Source organism: Lithobates pipiens, unplaced genomic scaffold (assembly GCF_037356315.1).
Source record: "Lithobates pipiens isolate NorthernLeopardFrog02 unplaced genomic scaffold, aLitPip1_a1.2 Scaffold_23, whole genome shotgun sequence".
NCBI lineage: Eukaryota > Metazoa > Chordata > Amphibia > Anura > Ranidae > Lithobates > Lithobates pipiens.
The window spans coordinates 153027098-153044059 of NW_027507785.1; the positions used below are offsets into that span (position 1 = coordinate 153027098).

Genomic DNA, 16962 nt, shown 5'->3' on the forward strand with positions numbered 1-16962 from the left:
GCACGGCTGGGCCAAACATTATGTCCCACCCCTTGCTCGCCCACAAAGCCAATGCAAGTGCCGGGCAGACAGGATCACCCCCAGGCTCCCGCGATCGCTCGGGGCACACAGAGAACCGGGATCTTTGTGTGTAAACACAGTTTACGGTTCTCAGATGGGATACATAACAGATTGTCTCTTCATACAGAGTATGAACAGCGACCTCTCTCTTCCCCTACAGTCCCCTCCCCCCTTCAGTTAGAATACACGAGAACACATTAACCCCTTGATCGGCCCCTAGTAGTTAAACCCTTCACGGCCAGTGACATTTTTACAGTAATCAATTTTATAGCACTGATCGCTGTAAAAAATGCCAATGGTCCCAAAAACGTGTCAAAATGGTTAGTGTCCGCCATAATGTCACAGTCACGATAAAAAAAAAAAATTTAACAAAAAAATTTAAAAAAAAAAAATCGCACATCACCGCCATTACTAGTAAAAAAAAATTAAAAATTTATAAAACAAAAATGCCATAAACCATCCCCTATAACTTTTGCGCAAACCAATCAATATACACTTATTGTTAATTTTTTTACCAAAAATATGTAGAAACCATATCGGTCTAAACTGAGGAAAAACTTCTCTAACTTTTTTTTGGGGGGGGGGGATATTTATTGCGTTTTTTTCAAAATTAATACTCGTTTGTTATATAAATAAAAAACGACAGAAGTGATCAAATACGACCAAAAGAAATCTCTATTTGTGGGAGGGGAAAAAAAGACAAAGTTTGTTTGGGTACAACGTTGCACAACTGCACAATTGTCAGTTAAAACGACAGTGCCAAATCGCAAAAAGTGCTCTGGTCAGGAAGGGGGTAAAATCTTCTGGGGCTGAAGCGGTTAAAGGAGAAAGGCGAATGTCCATGCATGGCCCAGTCAGAGCTCAGACTTAAAACCCCAATGAAAATCTGGAATGACTTGACTGCAGTCCACAAATCGGTCACCAAATGAAGCTGAATTTGAGCAAAATAGAGCTATAGATACCTCTCTCTATATATCATATTAGAGATAGAGAGAGATTTTAATATATATATTTAATAGAGATATTATATACACACAGAGATATATATATATATATCTCCTTCTATTAATACACATACATTATATATATTTATTATTAATAGAGCTAGAGAGAATATATACATCTATATCTCCCCTCCCACTACTGGGAGTACCTCAGTTTTGAAGCAAAACAATACACGTGTATACCAAAGAAGGAAGGGACCTCTGCGTCCCGTAATGTACTTTTGATGGATTTTTACGGGGAAGCCGTTATAAAAATCCTGTTTTCTTTTCGTACATTACAGGACACAGAGCCATCGTAGTTACTATGTGGGACGTCTCAGTGATGGCAACTGAAGGGAGGGAGACAACAAAAAATAGGAAAAAACAAAACAAAATCCTTTTCTCTGCAATTCACTGACCGACACAGCTCCTCTCTGTAACTAAATGGGTTTGTTAGCCTGCCACTAGGAGAACTAGGCAAAATTTTAACACAATACACAGAACTTTCAGTACCGCCCCGGGGGGGAGGACCCTGTGCTTATAAGCCTCTCCACTGCCCCAGCAGACTCAGTACGTCAACAAGCAGTATAACGTAAAAAGGAGGGGTGTGCCGGTCGGTCGGTGAATTACAGAGAAAAGGATTTTACGGCAAGTACAAAATCCTATTTTCTTTTATATTCACCAACCGACACAGCTCCTAACAAATGGGACGTCCCCAAGCAGTGCCAAATGAGGGGTGGGAAAAACAGCATTAAAACTTCATCCACCATGGCACCATGGCAAGTGGGAACTAGTGAAACTAAACCCACAAAAAAACAGCAGTGTACGGAAAAACACTACGCCATATAACCGGGTATTCGCAACAGGAGAGATCCAACACCGCAAAACTTTAAGCGGAAGTAATGCCACAGTGCATTAACAAACAGTACTGCGTTTTTATCGAAAACAAGGAAAAAAACTCAAATTGCCACTACACGGCCGCCTGCAAAACTTTATGGCCAAAACAGGCATCAGCCGATGCACTGACGTCTACTTTGTAGAACTTGGTAAACATATGGACAGACGACCAGGTCGCCGCCTTACACACCTGAGCGACAGACGCTTGGTGTCGGAAGGCCTAAGACGTTCCGATTGCCCTTGTAGAGTGGGGTGTGATCGGAAAGGGGGGCACTTGCCCCTTAAAGGCATAGGCTTGTACTACAATCTGCCTGATAAACCTAGAAATGGTGGCCGACGAGACTGCCATACCCTTCTTTGGACCAGCCACCGAAACAAACAGCGAGTCAGACTTCCGAAAAGGGAGTTGTGGCAGACAAATACACTTTTAGAGTCCTAACCACGTTGAAAGCGTGAAGGGCCACCTCCTTGGGGTGCTTCAGCTTAGGACACAACGATGGTAATACAATGTCCTCACTGATATGACAGGCCGAGACCACCTTAGGTAGAAAGGACGGTTGCAGACGCACCACCACCTTATCCCTGTGGGTGACCAGATAAGGCGACTTGCAGGACAAGGCTGCCAACTCCGAAACCCTCCTAGCCGATGTTATTGCCACTAGGAAAACCACCTTCTGTGAAAGGGTCAACAAGGGAATCTCCCTGGTATTCTCAAACGGTGGCTTTTGAAGCGACACCAGGTTTAAATCCCACGGAGGTAACGGTGGGCGCACCGGAGGGCCTACATTTCGTACCCGCTGAAAAAAAAAATTACTCACTAATGAATGAGACGCCAGGGGTCGCTGGAAAAAGACAGCCAGAGCTGAAATTTGCCCCTTAATGGTGCTCAACGCCAACTTCTGGTCTACACCTTGCTGAAGAAACAGCAGGATCCTGGATATAGAAAAGGAGCGCAGATGCAACCCTTTCTCCTCACACATGGAGATATAGGCCTTCCAAGTACGATGGTATACCTTCCGTGAAGATTTCCGCGCCCTCAACATAATTGGAATCACAGAGTCTGACAGACCCCGGTTCCTCGGCACCTGGCTCTCAATAGCCATGCCGTTAATGCCAGCGATGGTAAAGGGTGAAAGATTGGACCTTGAGATAGGAGCCCCTCTCGCAGCGGCAGCCGCCAGGGAGTGTCTGCCACCAGATGCACCAGGTCTGCGTACCAGGGCCACTGAGGCCACCAGGATTACTAGGATCCCCTCAGCGCAGCAGACTTGGCAACAGCTTCAGTGAAGGAAAGCCGTAGATCAGCTGGTACTGATCCCACGGAGCCACCAGCGCGTCTGCCCACGGATTTCTTGTCCCGGACACAAATCTTGGCACCTTCCGATTGAGGCGGGAGGCCAATAGATCCACATCTAGTGTGCCCCATTTCAGGCACAACCGCCTGAATATCTCCGGATGCAATACCCATTCTCCTGGGTCCAGCATCTGTCGACTCAGATAGTCCGCCTGCCAATTTTCCACCCCCGGGATGTAAATAGCTGACACGGCCAAAACATGCTGCTCTGCCAACCGAAGTATGTGAGCGACCTCTCGAGCAGCGGCTGAAGTTCTTGTTCCCCCTTAATGGTTTATGTACGCCCCAGCCGTGGCGTTGTCTGACTATCCTGGTCGGACGCCCCTGAAGACACATCGACCATGTGTGGAGACAGCCCGATCGCTCTCAATTCGAGCAGATTGATCGGCAACTTGGATTCTTCCTTTGACTAGAGGCCCTGAGCTGACTGAATCCCCATCACTCCACCCCAGCCGGATAGACTGGCGTCCATAGCAATCGCTGTCCAATTTCAGAGGAAGGAACGATTTTCCGGACTGAATCACCGGGGACCTCAACCACCAGATCAGGGAGTCCCTGACTGGCTGGCTCACCTGGATCTGACGATCCAGGGACAACGGAGATTTGTCCCATTTTGTCAATATCTCCTTCTGCAGGACTCTGGTGTGGAACTGGGCATAAGGTACTGCCTCGAAGAGGCTACCATGAGCCCCAGTACTCTCATGCAAAAGTGGAGCGACGACCACTTGCGGTTCATCAGTAGTTTGACTGCAGATCTGAGAGTCTGCAATTTGTCCGAAGGGAGAAAAACCCTCGCTTCCCTGAAGTCCAATAGCAGACCTAGGTACTTCAGACGCTGGATCAGTACAATCACCGACTTCTTTAGGTTAAAAAAAGCCACCCAAATTCTCAGTCTCTGCATGGTGATCGGCACATCCTCTTCCAATTCTGAGGCAGAAGATGCTCTCAGGAGGAGATCGTCTAGGCAACCCACGATCGCAATCCTGCGTTGTCACAACAACGCCAACACTGGAGCCAGTACCTTGGTAAAGACTCGGGGGGGCTGATGCCAGGCCAAAAAGGGAAAGCCACAAATTGGTAGTGGGCTTCCCTGACTGCCAAACTCAGAAATTTTTGATGCCGAAGGCATATGGGTATGTGCAGTTACTTCTCCTGGATGTCCAAGGACGCCAGGGAGTCCCCTTGATGGAGTGCAGTGACTACTGAGCGAACTGATTCCATTCTGAACCTCTGCACTTTCACAAAGTGATTGAGGGCTTTTAAGTCCAAGATCGGACGTACCCCTTCCTTCTTGGGAACCACAGATTGAGTAGAACCCCTGGAAGCGTTCAGATTCCGGAACTGGTACAATCACCTCGATTCAGCAAGTCCCACACCGCCCCTAGCAGGGCCTCCCGGCGAACCGGGGATGCGGGTATGCTGGAGGGGAAAAAATCTGTTTGGCAACCAAGAGAGAAACTATCATGTAGCCTGTGGAAATCAGGTCGCAGACCCATTGGTCAGATAACCGGGAGGTCCACCGGGCTGCAAACTCTGAAAGGCGACCCCCCCCCCCCCCCCCCCCCACCCACATCTCGGGCAAACCTTCATGCGGTAACACTTTTGTTGGCAGGCTTGTTAGGCTTGCGGTTCCAGGGATGCCTCTGACCGTCCGTGGACATCCTGTCGGGCTGGGAACGTTTTGTCGAAGCACTGGGCGGACGAAAAAGCCGATTGTGAGTGGAAAAAGAGGGCTCTTGCCTGCGGCGTTGGCACCTTAGCCTTCCTGGCCTGTGGGAGTAGTGTACTCTTACCACCCATGGCATTTTAATGTAATCCAATGAAGCTCCAAAGAGCCGGTCGCGAAGGAAGGGTAGATCCATCAGGGCTTTCTTGGATGCCTGGTCAGCAGACCAGCATTTCAACCAAATCAGGTGCCTCAGCACCACAGCTGACACTGAAGCCCTGGATAACAGAGGGAGAGTCACAAACATACTTAAGGCCTTGCGATAGTTGGTCTGCTAGTTCCACGCAGACAGGGGAGGCCTGTTGCTCTCCCAATTCGCGGTCAAAAGTTTTGCCCACTCAGTCAGTGTCAGTCAGTGTCTGCGACACCAGTGGGGATGCAAGTACAGGTCGCAAGTAAGCAAGGAACGAGCCACTGCCTCGGCCTTCCTGTCCGTGGGATCCTTGAATGCAGGAGTCCCCTCAACCGGGATCATGTTTACTTTATTGAACCCAGATACTGGGGGGTTCACGACGGGAGGAGGCGACCACTTTTTGAGAAGGCTTTCCTCAAAGGGTTAAGGAACCGCCATGTTTTTGGGGACCGAAAAGGTCCTTTGCGGCCGACCCCATTCCCTGTAGATGAATTCGTCAAAATAAGTCAAATACGGGAACACCTTAGGTGAACGTGCTGGCTTGCGGGACCCAAAAGGGACCGATACATCAGCAGAGGGATCCGCTGGCTCCTGGATCTTCAGGGTATCACACACAGCTGTGATGAGTGCTCCAACAAGCGATTTGTTGTACCCGGAGCCGGACGGGGAATCATCCTTGCTGTCTGAATGGTCCTGGTCAGCTTCGTCTGATATGTCAGAGCAGTGGTCACCAGCCGCAGCAGGGCCAGAGTCTGCATCAGAGCTCTCCCCAGAGGGGGGGTGCAGGGGCCTTTTACGTACACCTTTACTTACACGCACCGCCTCTATTTTAGCAACAAAAGAGTTAAGGCCTGCTGTCAGGGTGTCCATGGACACAGCGCTAACCGCAGGTGACCCAGTTGCAATAGCCTGGATTTCGGGGGAAGAAACAGTTTCTGAAGCCATGCTGACCCTACCCTGTCTGCCACCTGAAAGTGAACATAGGGCAGTGAAGGTCCCGCCCCCCTGCTGCTGCCACCTGGGGGGTTCCCAACGCCGGACTCACCACCCTGAGGCGTTCTGTGATGGTTACTAGCCATGGCGGTAGTCCCCAGGAGGTTACCCAGTTGCAGAGTGAAGAAAATGTCAGCAGCAACTGTAGAAAAGAGCAGTGAAACGATCTGCAAAGCTTGCACCAGCGTTCAGGGAATGGCCATCCAGCGTCCTGTATACACAATGGACACAGGAAACAGCGTGTGATAACACATGGCATGCTGCCACAACAGAACTGCGGTGAAAAGAGCGCTCTGGCTTAAAAAAAATGGCCGCCAACGCAACTAATAGGAAAATCCCATAGAATATGGCCGCTGAGGCTCAAGTGGAACCTGCTCTGCCCTCAGCCAAAATGGCCGCCGGACAAGAAAAATCCCAGAACAGCGCTGCCTTCAACCAGCAAAAATACCTCCACAGACACCTTTTGGGACCCCCCCCCCCCACACCGGGCCCAGGACCATCGCTAGCCACACAGAAGCCCTACAGGTGAGAAACCCAGCGATCCCCATACACACAGCGCTTGCAGCACATGCAGCCGCCCCCCGGGGGGATGGAGGGAAGATAGGGACAGGGGAGAGAGGAGAAGGAGGTGAGGTGGCCCCCGAATCAACCTCCCAGGGAATGCCCAGCTGCTCAACCCCCCCGGGGGAGGGAGAGCCATACTTACCAGTCCTTGAAGAGCTGGGAGACATTCCATCACAGACCCACTCCTGCGCAGTTACAGGGTGGTTACAGGGCGCAGTTACTCCAAACTTAAAATGGTAGAAGAAAAAACCTCCTTAGTGATATATATACAGGGGCTGCAGTGTCAAGAGGTGCTGCAACACCAGCCCCTCCTGATGGCTCATGCTGACTGGCCACATCACTCTGAGGAGGATGCAACAACGATTGGTGGGGAGAAGCTTAACGGAGGTCCTGTTGTCTGCCGGAGGAAGAAGCATCTCAGCTCTCCTGACACAGCGTGCTCTCAGCGAGACATTCATAAGAAAAATTCAAAAGAATTTCTTAGAAAACTCCACTTACCTTTCCCGCCGGGTTTTCTGTGGTAAAAACTAAAAACCCAGTCTTTACCCTTCACAGTGGGTTCCGTTGAACCTTCAGGGGCTGGGGATCCTTGAGGAAACCCACTATCCTGGACTTACAATAGCAGCTCCACCAGTAAAAGTACTGGATCCCAGGGTCCAGCAATCTAAAGAGAGAAGCGTTAACAGGCAAGACCGCGTTTCTTCAGATATGAGGCCCGGGTACCATTCAAATCGGCCAGGATGACACTTTGAATGGATCCGGTCTGCATGGCTAGCCCCAGCAAGAATAGTGGGAGGGGTTATATATGGAGAGCACTTTTTGTCTTAGGGCGTGCCAGTGTCCATGACCTGAAGGTGGCCTATAACACACATAGTAACTACTATGGCTCTGTGTCCCGTGGTGTACCATAAGAAGTGCGATTTTAAAAAGGGGAGATTCTTTTTTATACCTCACTGTACTGGATCAGGGCTGGTGCAAGGACACACATGCCAGACTGTCATAGCAGAGACCCACGCACGGGTGGGGGTGGGGGGGGGGGGGGTTGAGGAATGGGTGGGTTTGCGGGCACTGCTTGACATGTCAGAATGGCTGCCTGGTGGATAGTTGCAAGCTGTGTGTGGACAGTGCTTAAGTAGTTTATAAGGAGAGGAGGGAGATGGGACTTTGAGTGAAGCACACAGCAGTAAATGGATTGGTCAAGTGACTGAAATTTTTTTTATTAATTTATATTTCACAAATCATACATTGTTTTCAAGTATTTTGGGCAGCAAGCCTCTAAAAAATACTTGGGGCAACATGCCTCGTACAATATAAATCACAGTTCAGGGGTTTCTTTCAATCATTATGTTCACATCACACGCATTGCACTCACTGACCCTGGAGGTGTTCTTGACGGTTGCAATCATCCATGCAGGCTACCGTGCTACCTGGGGGCCTCACCTTGCGGTCTCTCTTTTCTCTTGATGCCACCCAGATGGTGTGCTGATGCAAATGTATGTTGGATGCACAGTTTTTCTTTAAATATTGGCCAACACCCTTTTTTTTGCTCATTTTTGTTTCATTATTTTTCCTTTTATTATTTTTTGCTATTTCTCTTTTTTAGATCGATTCCATGGTACTTGCTCCTAATGAGCGGCTACAGCGTTGTGAAACGCGTAGAGCCTTGAATTATTACCTTCTTTTTATTGTAATCATGGAATATCAAGTTTTTACATAACCTGAATTTTTATTCATATTTAGACATTTTGTGGTCCATTTTGTGGTTTAGACCATTGTGGTCGTTTGGTTAATTTATTTACTAACTAAGGTCTCAAGACTACTCAATATATGTTTATTTATTGAACTGTGATTTATATTGTACGAGGCATGTTGCCCCAAGTATTTTTTAGAGGCTTGTTGCCCAAAATACTTGCAAACGTATGATTTGTTAAATATAAATAAATGACATTTTTTCAGTCACTTGACCAATCCATTTACTGCTGTGTGCTTCACTCAAAGTCCCATCTCTCTCCTCTCCTTATAAACTACAGATGGGGATGGAGGCTGGCGTCCCTTTGATGCTGGCCTCCTTCAAAGTCCCAAAATGCGCTTTTCCTATATTGATGGTGCTTAAGTAGAACAACCAGCGGCTGGGTGCCTTAGGCGGCTGCCTAGTCCGCCTAGTGGTAGCACTGGCCCTGTATATTATCAGACAAATGATCTGTTGTCTTCTTTCATTGCAATAGGCAAAACAGGAAATTCCAACAGTATGTGGCACCTGCCTGACAGAGGGTTTCCAGAAGACGTCATAAAGCTGTGCGCATCATCAGCATTCTCCTAGAATCGACAGGGAAAAACAAGCTTGGCACCATCAAAGTCCATTGTTTGGCACCATTCATACTTTCAGAAAATTGTATGTACTGTATATTGACAGCCTCTGAAGGATTCCCAGAAACGAGTTAATCGTCTATCTTCTTTCCAATATTCATGTATGGTTGCCATACACAATTTTCACTTGATATTTTTATAATTCTTACTACCTCTGACTTTAATCTACCAGTGTCGTTATAGTCTCACCCGTTTGAGGGATTTCTCTATTTCCATTTATTAGGTATGATGGCACTCAACCAATGCATGCCCAATTCCAAAATTCTATAGTGCTAGTTGGACCTTCAGTTCAAAGGCACAGAAGTCCTGCCCAGTCCACCATAACCTGGAAGACTCAGATAAAGGCAAAGGGAGTTAAAATATGGAGATGGAATCAGATGAGGCTAACTAAGATGAGGACTTACAGGTGAGGCAAAGTGGATCCGTTTGAATACTATCAAATTGCAATATAGGATGTAGATACCGCCAAACACTGTATTCAACTCCAGTGTAAGGTGAATGAAAACGGCCTTCACCCACATAATTGTAACCTCTATGGTATCTGCATGTTATATTACATTTTGGAGTAAGATGTACTTGTCTCCTGACAACTGACATTTTGCCCAGAAGATATAGGATGTAAAGTACATTCCCATACGCACATGCACAAGGGCAAGCAACCAAAACACCATGCTGAGAAAAGACAAATAGCAGCACTAGTACAGACAGCAGACCTTGGAGTTCCTTAGAGGTACCACAGGCCACAAATACTTTGTTCCTCTCCCTCTTCAGCAATATTAGATCTTCCTGCTGTGAGCAGATCAGGCTCTAGCGAGATGCCCCTCATTGTGCTAAGTCTTGGAACAGCGTTGAAAACAGAAGACAACTGTGGCTGTGCAGAGCAGGATGAGATAGTGAATTACTGAAAACAGTAAAGGTACGTTTTTTAATACTTTATATAGGAAAGACTGCAAAAGGAAGAAGCAATCTGTCAAAACTTAATTTTCGGACTAAAGTTTCACTTTAAATGCACTACTATGGAAAGACCGGCCATAGATGGTTTAAATCTAGGCCAGTTCAGCAGGAACCGTTGAGATCAAACTGTGTGTGGGCAGGCTGAAAGCACCAAGCTGATCGCTCAATTAGGGTACAAACATTCTGCTTGATTTATTTGCGATTATCTCTAGTGGCTGCTACAGCTTATAGAAATAATCACTTCTCCTGGCGGGTACAGCTTTCCCTGCCCCCCAACCCTGCCAGTAAAATACAGTGTCATGGCAGGGAGGGGGGGGGTCCCCCCCCCCTCAGTAAGGTCTGTGTTGATGGGGGAACCATGCCATTTTATTTCCTGCAAGCCATGGTTGCAGGAAAGAAATTCACATCATCTACGGCCTGCCTAAATCTGGTTTATTTGGGAATTTGTAATCAAAATGCATCCAATAAAAGTTTATAAATCAGTTATTTGATAATTAAAAGCCCAAAAAGATACTGTATATTTCTAAAATAAATACTTACATATTTTGATTCAAACTTTCTTGCCATCTTCTCTACCTCAAGCCGTTCACGTTCTTCATCATTAAATGGATCAGCAGATTCTGATAATTTAACCTGAAAAAAAATAAATCCAGATTGCAAAATCATCGTTCCATAAGCATGCATTAAAACAAACAAAAATTAACAGTTGTCCTGCAGGTCCTCAAAACTGGTTTAAAATTTTATATTTACTGGTCTGTAAATACTAAAACATTATTAAAAAGATCACTAAGCATGCAAAGAAACAGCAGAGGGCCCCACCACCACTTGCCTTGGAATGAATCCCCTTAAAGGGGAATGCACACTTGACCAAATTTTAAATAAAGACATTTATTAAGGGTGAGAGCAGAGTGTGAATGATGGTGGGACCCTCTGCTGTTCATTCGCACATTTATTGATTAACCACTTTCAGACCGGACCATTTTGCTGGTAAATGACCAGAGGTCTTTTTACACTTTGGCACTGCGCTGCTTTAACTGGTAATTGCGCGGTCATGCAATGTTGTACCCAAACAAAATTTGCGTCCTTTTCTTCCCACAAATAGAGCTTTCTTTTGATGGTATTTGATTGCCTCTGCGATTTTTATTTTTTGCGATATAAACGTAAAAAGACCGCAAATTTTGAAAAAAAATGATATTTTCTACTTTTTGTTATTAGAAAAATCCAATAAACTCAATTTTAGTCATACATTTAGGCCAAAATGTATTCAGCCACATGTCTTTGGTAAAAAAAAAGTCAATAATTGTATATTTATTGGTTTGCGCAAAAGTTGTCACATCTACAAACTAAGGTACGTTTTCTGCAATTTACGCAGCTTTTAGTTTACGACTGCCTATCTCATTTCTTGAGGTGCTAAAATGGCAGGGCAGTACAAAACCCCCCCAAATGACCCCATTTTGGAAAGTAGACCCCCTAAGGAAATTGATAAGAGGCATGTTGAGCCCATTGAATATTTTATTTTTTTGCCTCAAGCGATTGAATAATGACAAAAAAAAAAATTTTTTTTTTTTTTTTTACACAAAGTTGTCACTAAATGATATATTGCTCACACATGCTATGGGCGTATGTGAAATAACACCCCAAAATAAATTCTGCTGCTTCTCCTGAGTACGGGGATACCACATATGTGGGACTTTTTGGGAGCCTAGCCGCGTACGGGGCCCCGAAAACCAAGCACCGCCTTCAGGCTTTCTAAGGGCGTACATTTTTGAGTTCACTTCTCACTACCTATTACAGTTTTGAAGGCCATAAAATGCCAAGATGGCACAAAACCCCCACAAATGACCCCATTTTAGAAAGTAGACACCCCAAGCTATTTGCTGAGAGGCATGTTGAGTTCATGGAATATTTTATATTTTGCCACAAGTTGCGGGAAAATTACAAACTTTTTTTTTTTTTTTTTTTTTTTCACAAAGTTGTCACTAAATGATATATTGCTCACACATGCCATGGGCATATGTGAAATGACACCCCAAAATAAATTCTGCTGCTTCTCCTGAGTACGGGGATACCACATATGTGGGACTTTTTGGGAGCCTAGCCGCGTACGGGGCCCCGAAAACCAAGCACCGCCTTCAGGCTTTCTAAGGGCGTAAATTTTTGAGTTCACTTCTCACTACCTATTACAGTTTTGAAGGCCATAAAATGCCAAGATGGCACAAAACCCCCACAAATGACCCCATTTTAGAAAGTAGACACCCCAAGCTATTTGCTGAGAGGCATGTTGAGTCCATGGAATATTTTATATTTTGCCACAAGTTGCGGGAAAATTACAAACTTTTTTTTTTTTTTTTTTTTTTTTTCACAAAGTTGTCACTAAATGATATATTGCTCACGCATGCCATGGGCATATGTGAAATGACACCCCAAAATAAATTCTGCTGCTTCTCCTGAGTACGGGGATACCACATATGTGGGACTTTTTGGGAGCCTAGCCGCGTACGGGGCCCCGAAAACCAAGCACCGCCTTCAGGCTTTCTAAGGGCGTTACAGTTTTGAAGGCCATAAAATGCCAAGATGGCACAAACCCCCCCCAAATGACCCCATTTTGGAAAGTAGACACCCCTAAATTTAGGGGTACACTAGTGAGACTAGGTAATAAATGGCGGGTGCCCTGAAACTATAAAAAAATAACTAACCAACCAGCGTCACCTGTAACAGTTATATGGTGATCACTGGTGAAAGGGTTAACTAGGGGGCAATCAGGGGGCTTTATGCGGTAGTATATGGGGGTCCCTGGCGCTATAAAAAGCTGCGGCGAACCTAAATACCTACCTGCCTAACTAGCGTCACCTGTGACACTAATACAGCGATCAGAAAAACGATCGCTTATTAGGCTGGGTTCACACTGGAGCGATGCGGGAACGCCACGAATGCGCGGCGGGTTCCCGCATCGCATGCCTCCCGGCGGCAGTTCACACTGCCCTATGCGAACTGCTGGGAGTGTCAGTGAAATGTTACTGACACCCCCAGATCAGTTCGCATATCGCAGTGCGATCTGCAAACTCGGATCGCATGGTGTGAACACCCATGCGATCCGATTCTGCTGCGGGCCAAAAAAAGGGTCCCGTGCGAATTTGCGGCGGGTGCGGCGGGTGTGGCGGGTGCGGCGGGTGCGGCGAATGGCTGAACTCGAATCGCACAGAGATCGGATGTGATTTGCACTGCAGTGCGGTGCGAATCACATCCGTTCTCATAAACCGCTGCAATGTGAACCCAGCCTTAGTGACACTGGCGACGGGGGGTGATCACGGGGTTAAACCTTTATTGGGGGGGTTAGGGGGGTACCTTAGAACTAAAGGGGGCTAACCCTAACTGCCCTAACAGTTATTAGTCACAAATGACACCCGCCGGGTGATCAGGGGGTTAAACCTTTATTAGGTAATAAATGGCGGGTGCCCTGAAACTATAAAAAATAACTAACCAACCAGCGTCACCTGTAACAGTTATATGGTGATCACTGGTGAAAGGGTTAACTAGGGGGCAATCAGGGGGCTTTATGCGGTAGTATATGGGGGTCCCTGGCGCTATAAAAAGCTGCGGCGAACCTAAATACCTACCTGCCTAACTAGCGTCACCTGTGACACTAATACGGCGATCAGAAAAATGATCGCTTATTAGGCTGGGTTCACACTGGAGCGATGCGGAAACGCCGCAAATCCGCGGCGGGTTCCCGCATCGCATGCCTCCCGGCGGCAGTTCACACTGCCCTATGCGAACTGCTGGGAGTGTCAGTGAAATGTTACTGACACCCCCAGATCAGTTCGCATATCGCAGTGCGATCTGCAAACTCGGATCGCATGGTGTGAACACCCATGCGATCCGATTCTGCTGCGGGCCAAAAAAAGGGTCCCGTGCGAATTTGCGGTGGGTGCGGCGGGTGTGGCGGGTGCGGCGAATGGCTGAACTCGAATCGCACAGAGATCGGATGTGATTTGCACTGCAGTGCGGTGCGAATCACATTCGTTCTCATAAACCGCTGCAATGTGAACCCAGCCTTAGTGACACTGGCGACGGGGGGTGATCACGGGGTTAAACCTTTATTGGGGGGGTTAGGGGGGTACATTAGAACTAAAGGGGGCTAACTCTAACTGCCCTAACAGTTATTACAGTCACAAATGACACCAATGCAAAAAAAAAAAAAAAAATGACATTGGTGTCACTGTGACTGGGGGGCAGGGGTAATTGGGGGGGTGATCGGGGGGTAAAGGGGGGGTGTGAGTGTGCCTGGCATGTTCTACTGTGTGTGTAGAGTGTTGGTGCAACTCACCGATCCGCTCTCCTCCGTGTCGGAACGAAAAATACCGACACGGAGGAGAGAATACATCACTTCCTCTCCTGTGTTTACATTACAGGAGAGGAAGTGATGTCACGGGGGATTCCTATTCGTCGGGAGCGATCGCGAGGGGGTGGCCATGAACGAATGGCCGTCCCCTCGTCCGGGATCGCTCCCGCACGAATACCGACCGCTGCAGGCACCGGGCGGGGGCCCGATCGGGCCCCCGACCCGCGGGAGGCAAGGGACGTACATGTACGCCAATATGCCTGCCCGTGCCATGCTATCGACGTACATCGTCGTGCGGCGGTCGGCAACTGGTTAAAGCAAGGGTACCTAAGTGACAAAGTGCTTAGAGGCACATTTACTTTGGACCTTTTACTGTGCACTGGAAGTTTCATGTTTATGGATATAGTTATAATGTTTTGATACACATTTAGGGTCTTGCAAATGATGTACTTTATCATGTGTTGTCATATATGCATATTTTGATGGCTGATTGTAGTTACATTTCATGTTATTCACACCAGCTTATTACAGCACAGTTATTCATAGCAGATTCCACATGTTAACCACTTCCCGACCAGCGTACGACGATGTACGTCGACAGAATGGCACGGGCAGGCATATTGGCGTACATGTACGTCCAATATTCGTTGCCGCCGTGCCATCGGGAGCGCGCCGCCGCCGGCGCGCTCCCGCGCTGGTCGGGACCCCCGTGAGTCCGGTCGCGGGACCCGCGGACTCGATCGCCGCGGGCATCCCCGCGATCGTCTCACGGAGCGGCCGAATGGAGGAAATGCTGTATAAACAACATTTTTCCATTCTGCCTAGCAACTAGTGACGCTGATCTCTGCTCCATGTGATTGGAGCAGAGATTATTGTACACTAAATGAAAGCCCAACCCCCCCACAGTTAGTAACACACCCCTAGGAACACTTAACCCCTACACTGCCACCCACTGGTTAACCCTTTCACTGCCAGTGTCATTTACACAGGAATCACTGCATTTATATAGCAGTGATTACTGTATAAATGACAATGGTCCCAAAAATGTGTCAAAAATGTCCGATGGGTGCCCCACAATGTCGCAGTCACAATAAAAATCGCAGATCGCCGCCATTACTAGTAAAAAAAAAAAAAATAATTATTAATAAAAATGCTATAAAACTATCCCTATTTTGTAAACGCTATAACTTTTGCGCAAACCAATCAATAATCGCTTATTGCGATTTTTTTTACCAAAAATATGTAGAAGAATACGTATCGGCCTAAACTGAGGGAAAAAAAATGTTTTTTTATATATTTTTGGGGGATATTTATTATTACAAAAAGTAAAAAATAATGTGTTTTTTTCAAAATTATCGCTCTATTTTTGTTTATAGCGCAAAAAATAAAAACCGCAGGGGTGATCAAGTACCACCAAAAGAAAGCTCTATTTGTGGGAAAAAAAGGATGTTAATTTTGTTTGGGAGCCACGTCGCACGACCGCGCAATTGTCAGTTAAAGCGATGCAGTGCCGAATCGCAAAAAGTGGTCTGGTCTTTGACCAGCAAATTGGTCCGGTCTGAAAGTGGTTAAGGTTATCGATGGATTTTTCATGCCTTTTTTCCCCCATACACAATTTCATAGTTATTTACAGCCACTATTTATGGCATTAACACCAGAAGGTATATTTGTGTTTGGTCACAAACACATTTTATGTGTGTTTATATAGATGCATATTTCTATGCATTGAGTGCTATGCATTTAATATCTTTTTGTAGTCGAGCAACATTATTTTAAATTTATTGTTATAGGATTGAAAAATAATAAAAAAAATAAATAAATAAAAAAAGGGAAATGCAGGGGATCTTCATTTGGGGTGCTGTCCACCCTTGCTGGATTGAATGAAGCCAACTCCTTTAAAACTTTCTAAATTGAAGGTTTATGTATTCATTTTTAATTCATAAGAGGGTGGGATTTTTGGCGTAATTGGCAACATGCCTATAATATAGTTCTATGTTTTTGTTTCTCCCCCTACTTACCTCCCATTTTTTGTGTTTTATTTTTTAATTTTTTTCTGTAATTTAGTTCGGTAGTGCGTGTGTCTTTGCTAGGGATGGGCAAACTGTTCGGGCCGGGCAAGGGTTCTGGCCGAACATTGGCTGTTCACCCATTCGACGAACACCCCAATTATCAGGGCGTGCGAGCATTTGCTTGGCCCACCAAATCACCACAATGCACTGTGCCACCACACAGTGCATTGGAATCCCTGAAGCAATGAAAGCTTTGCCCAATCAGGGCACAGAGCACTGTCAGAGCCATGACTGGACGCTGCCATAATCCAATCATGGCGCATTGCTTAGTCCCTCCCCACACTATAAAAGTATTCAATAGCAGCCATTTGTAGTGCGACATTGGCCTGGAGAGAGAGATAGAAGGGGGCTCTGTTCAGTACTACTAGAACGTGTGCTATTCTGATTCTATTGTCAGTATAGAATACCAGTTTAGTGTGAATCTAGTGACAGTTCAGTCAGTGTGCGAGTGTAGCGACCACACATTTTTACATTAGCATCAGTTTATTTTGTCAGGGTAGGTTTACTGCAGTATAGATCA

General features: G+C 46.4%; 1 protein-coding gene across 5 annotated transcripts in view; it reads right to left on the bottom strand.

Moving 5' to 3' along the window:
* The window catches only part of UBN2 (ubinuclein 2), an 855287-nt gene that overhangs the window by 766852 nt on the left and 71473 nt on the right, over positions 1-16962 (bottom strand). For all 5 annotated transcript variants that reach the window (XR_013262361.1, XM_077452498.1, XM_077452497.1 and 2 more), the window contains one exon: positions 10572-10664. Coding sequence is in view for 4 of the 5 variants with exons in the window: in XM_077452498.1 (XP_077308624.1) it covers positions 10572-10664 (93 nt within the window). In the remaining variant the exon portion in view is untranslated. The remainder of the gene's footprint in view (positions 1-10571; positions 10665-16962) is intronic.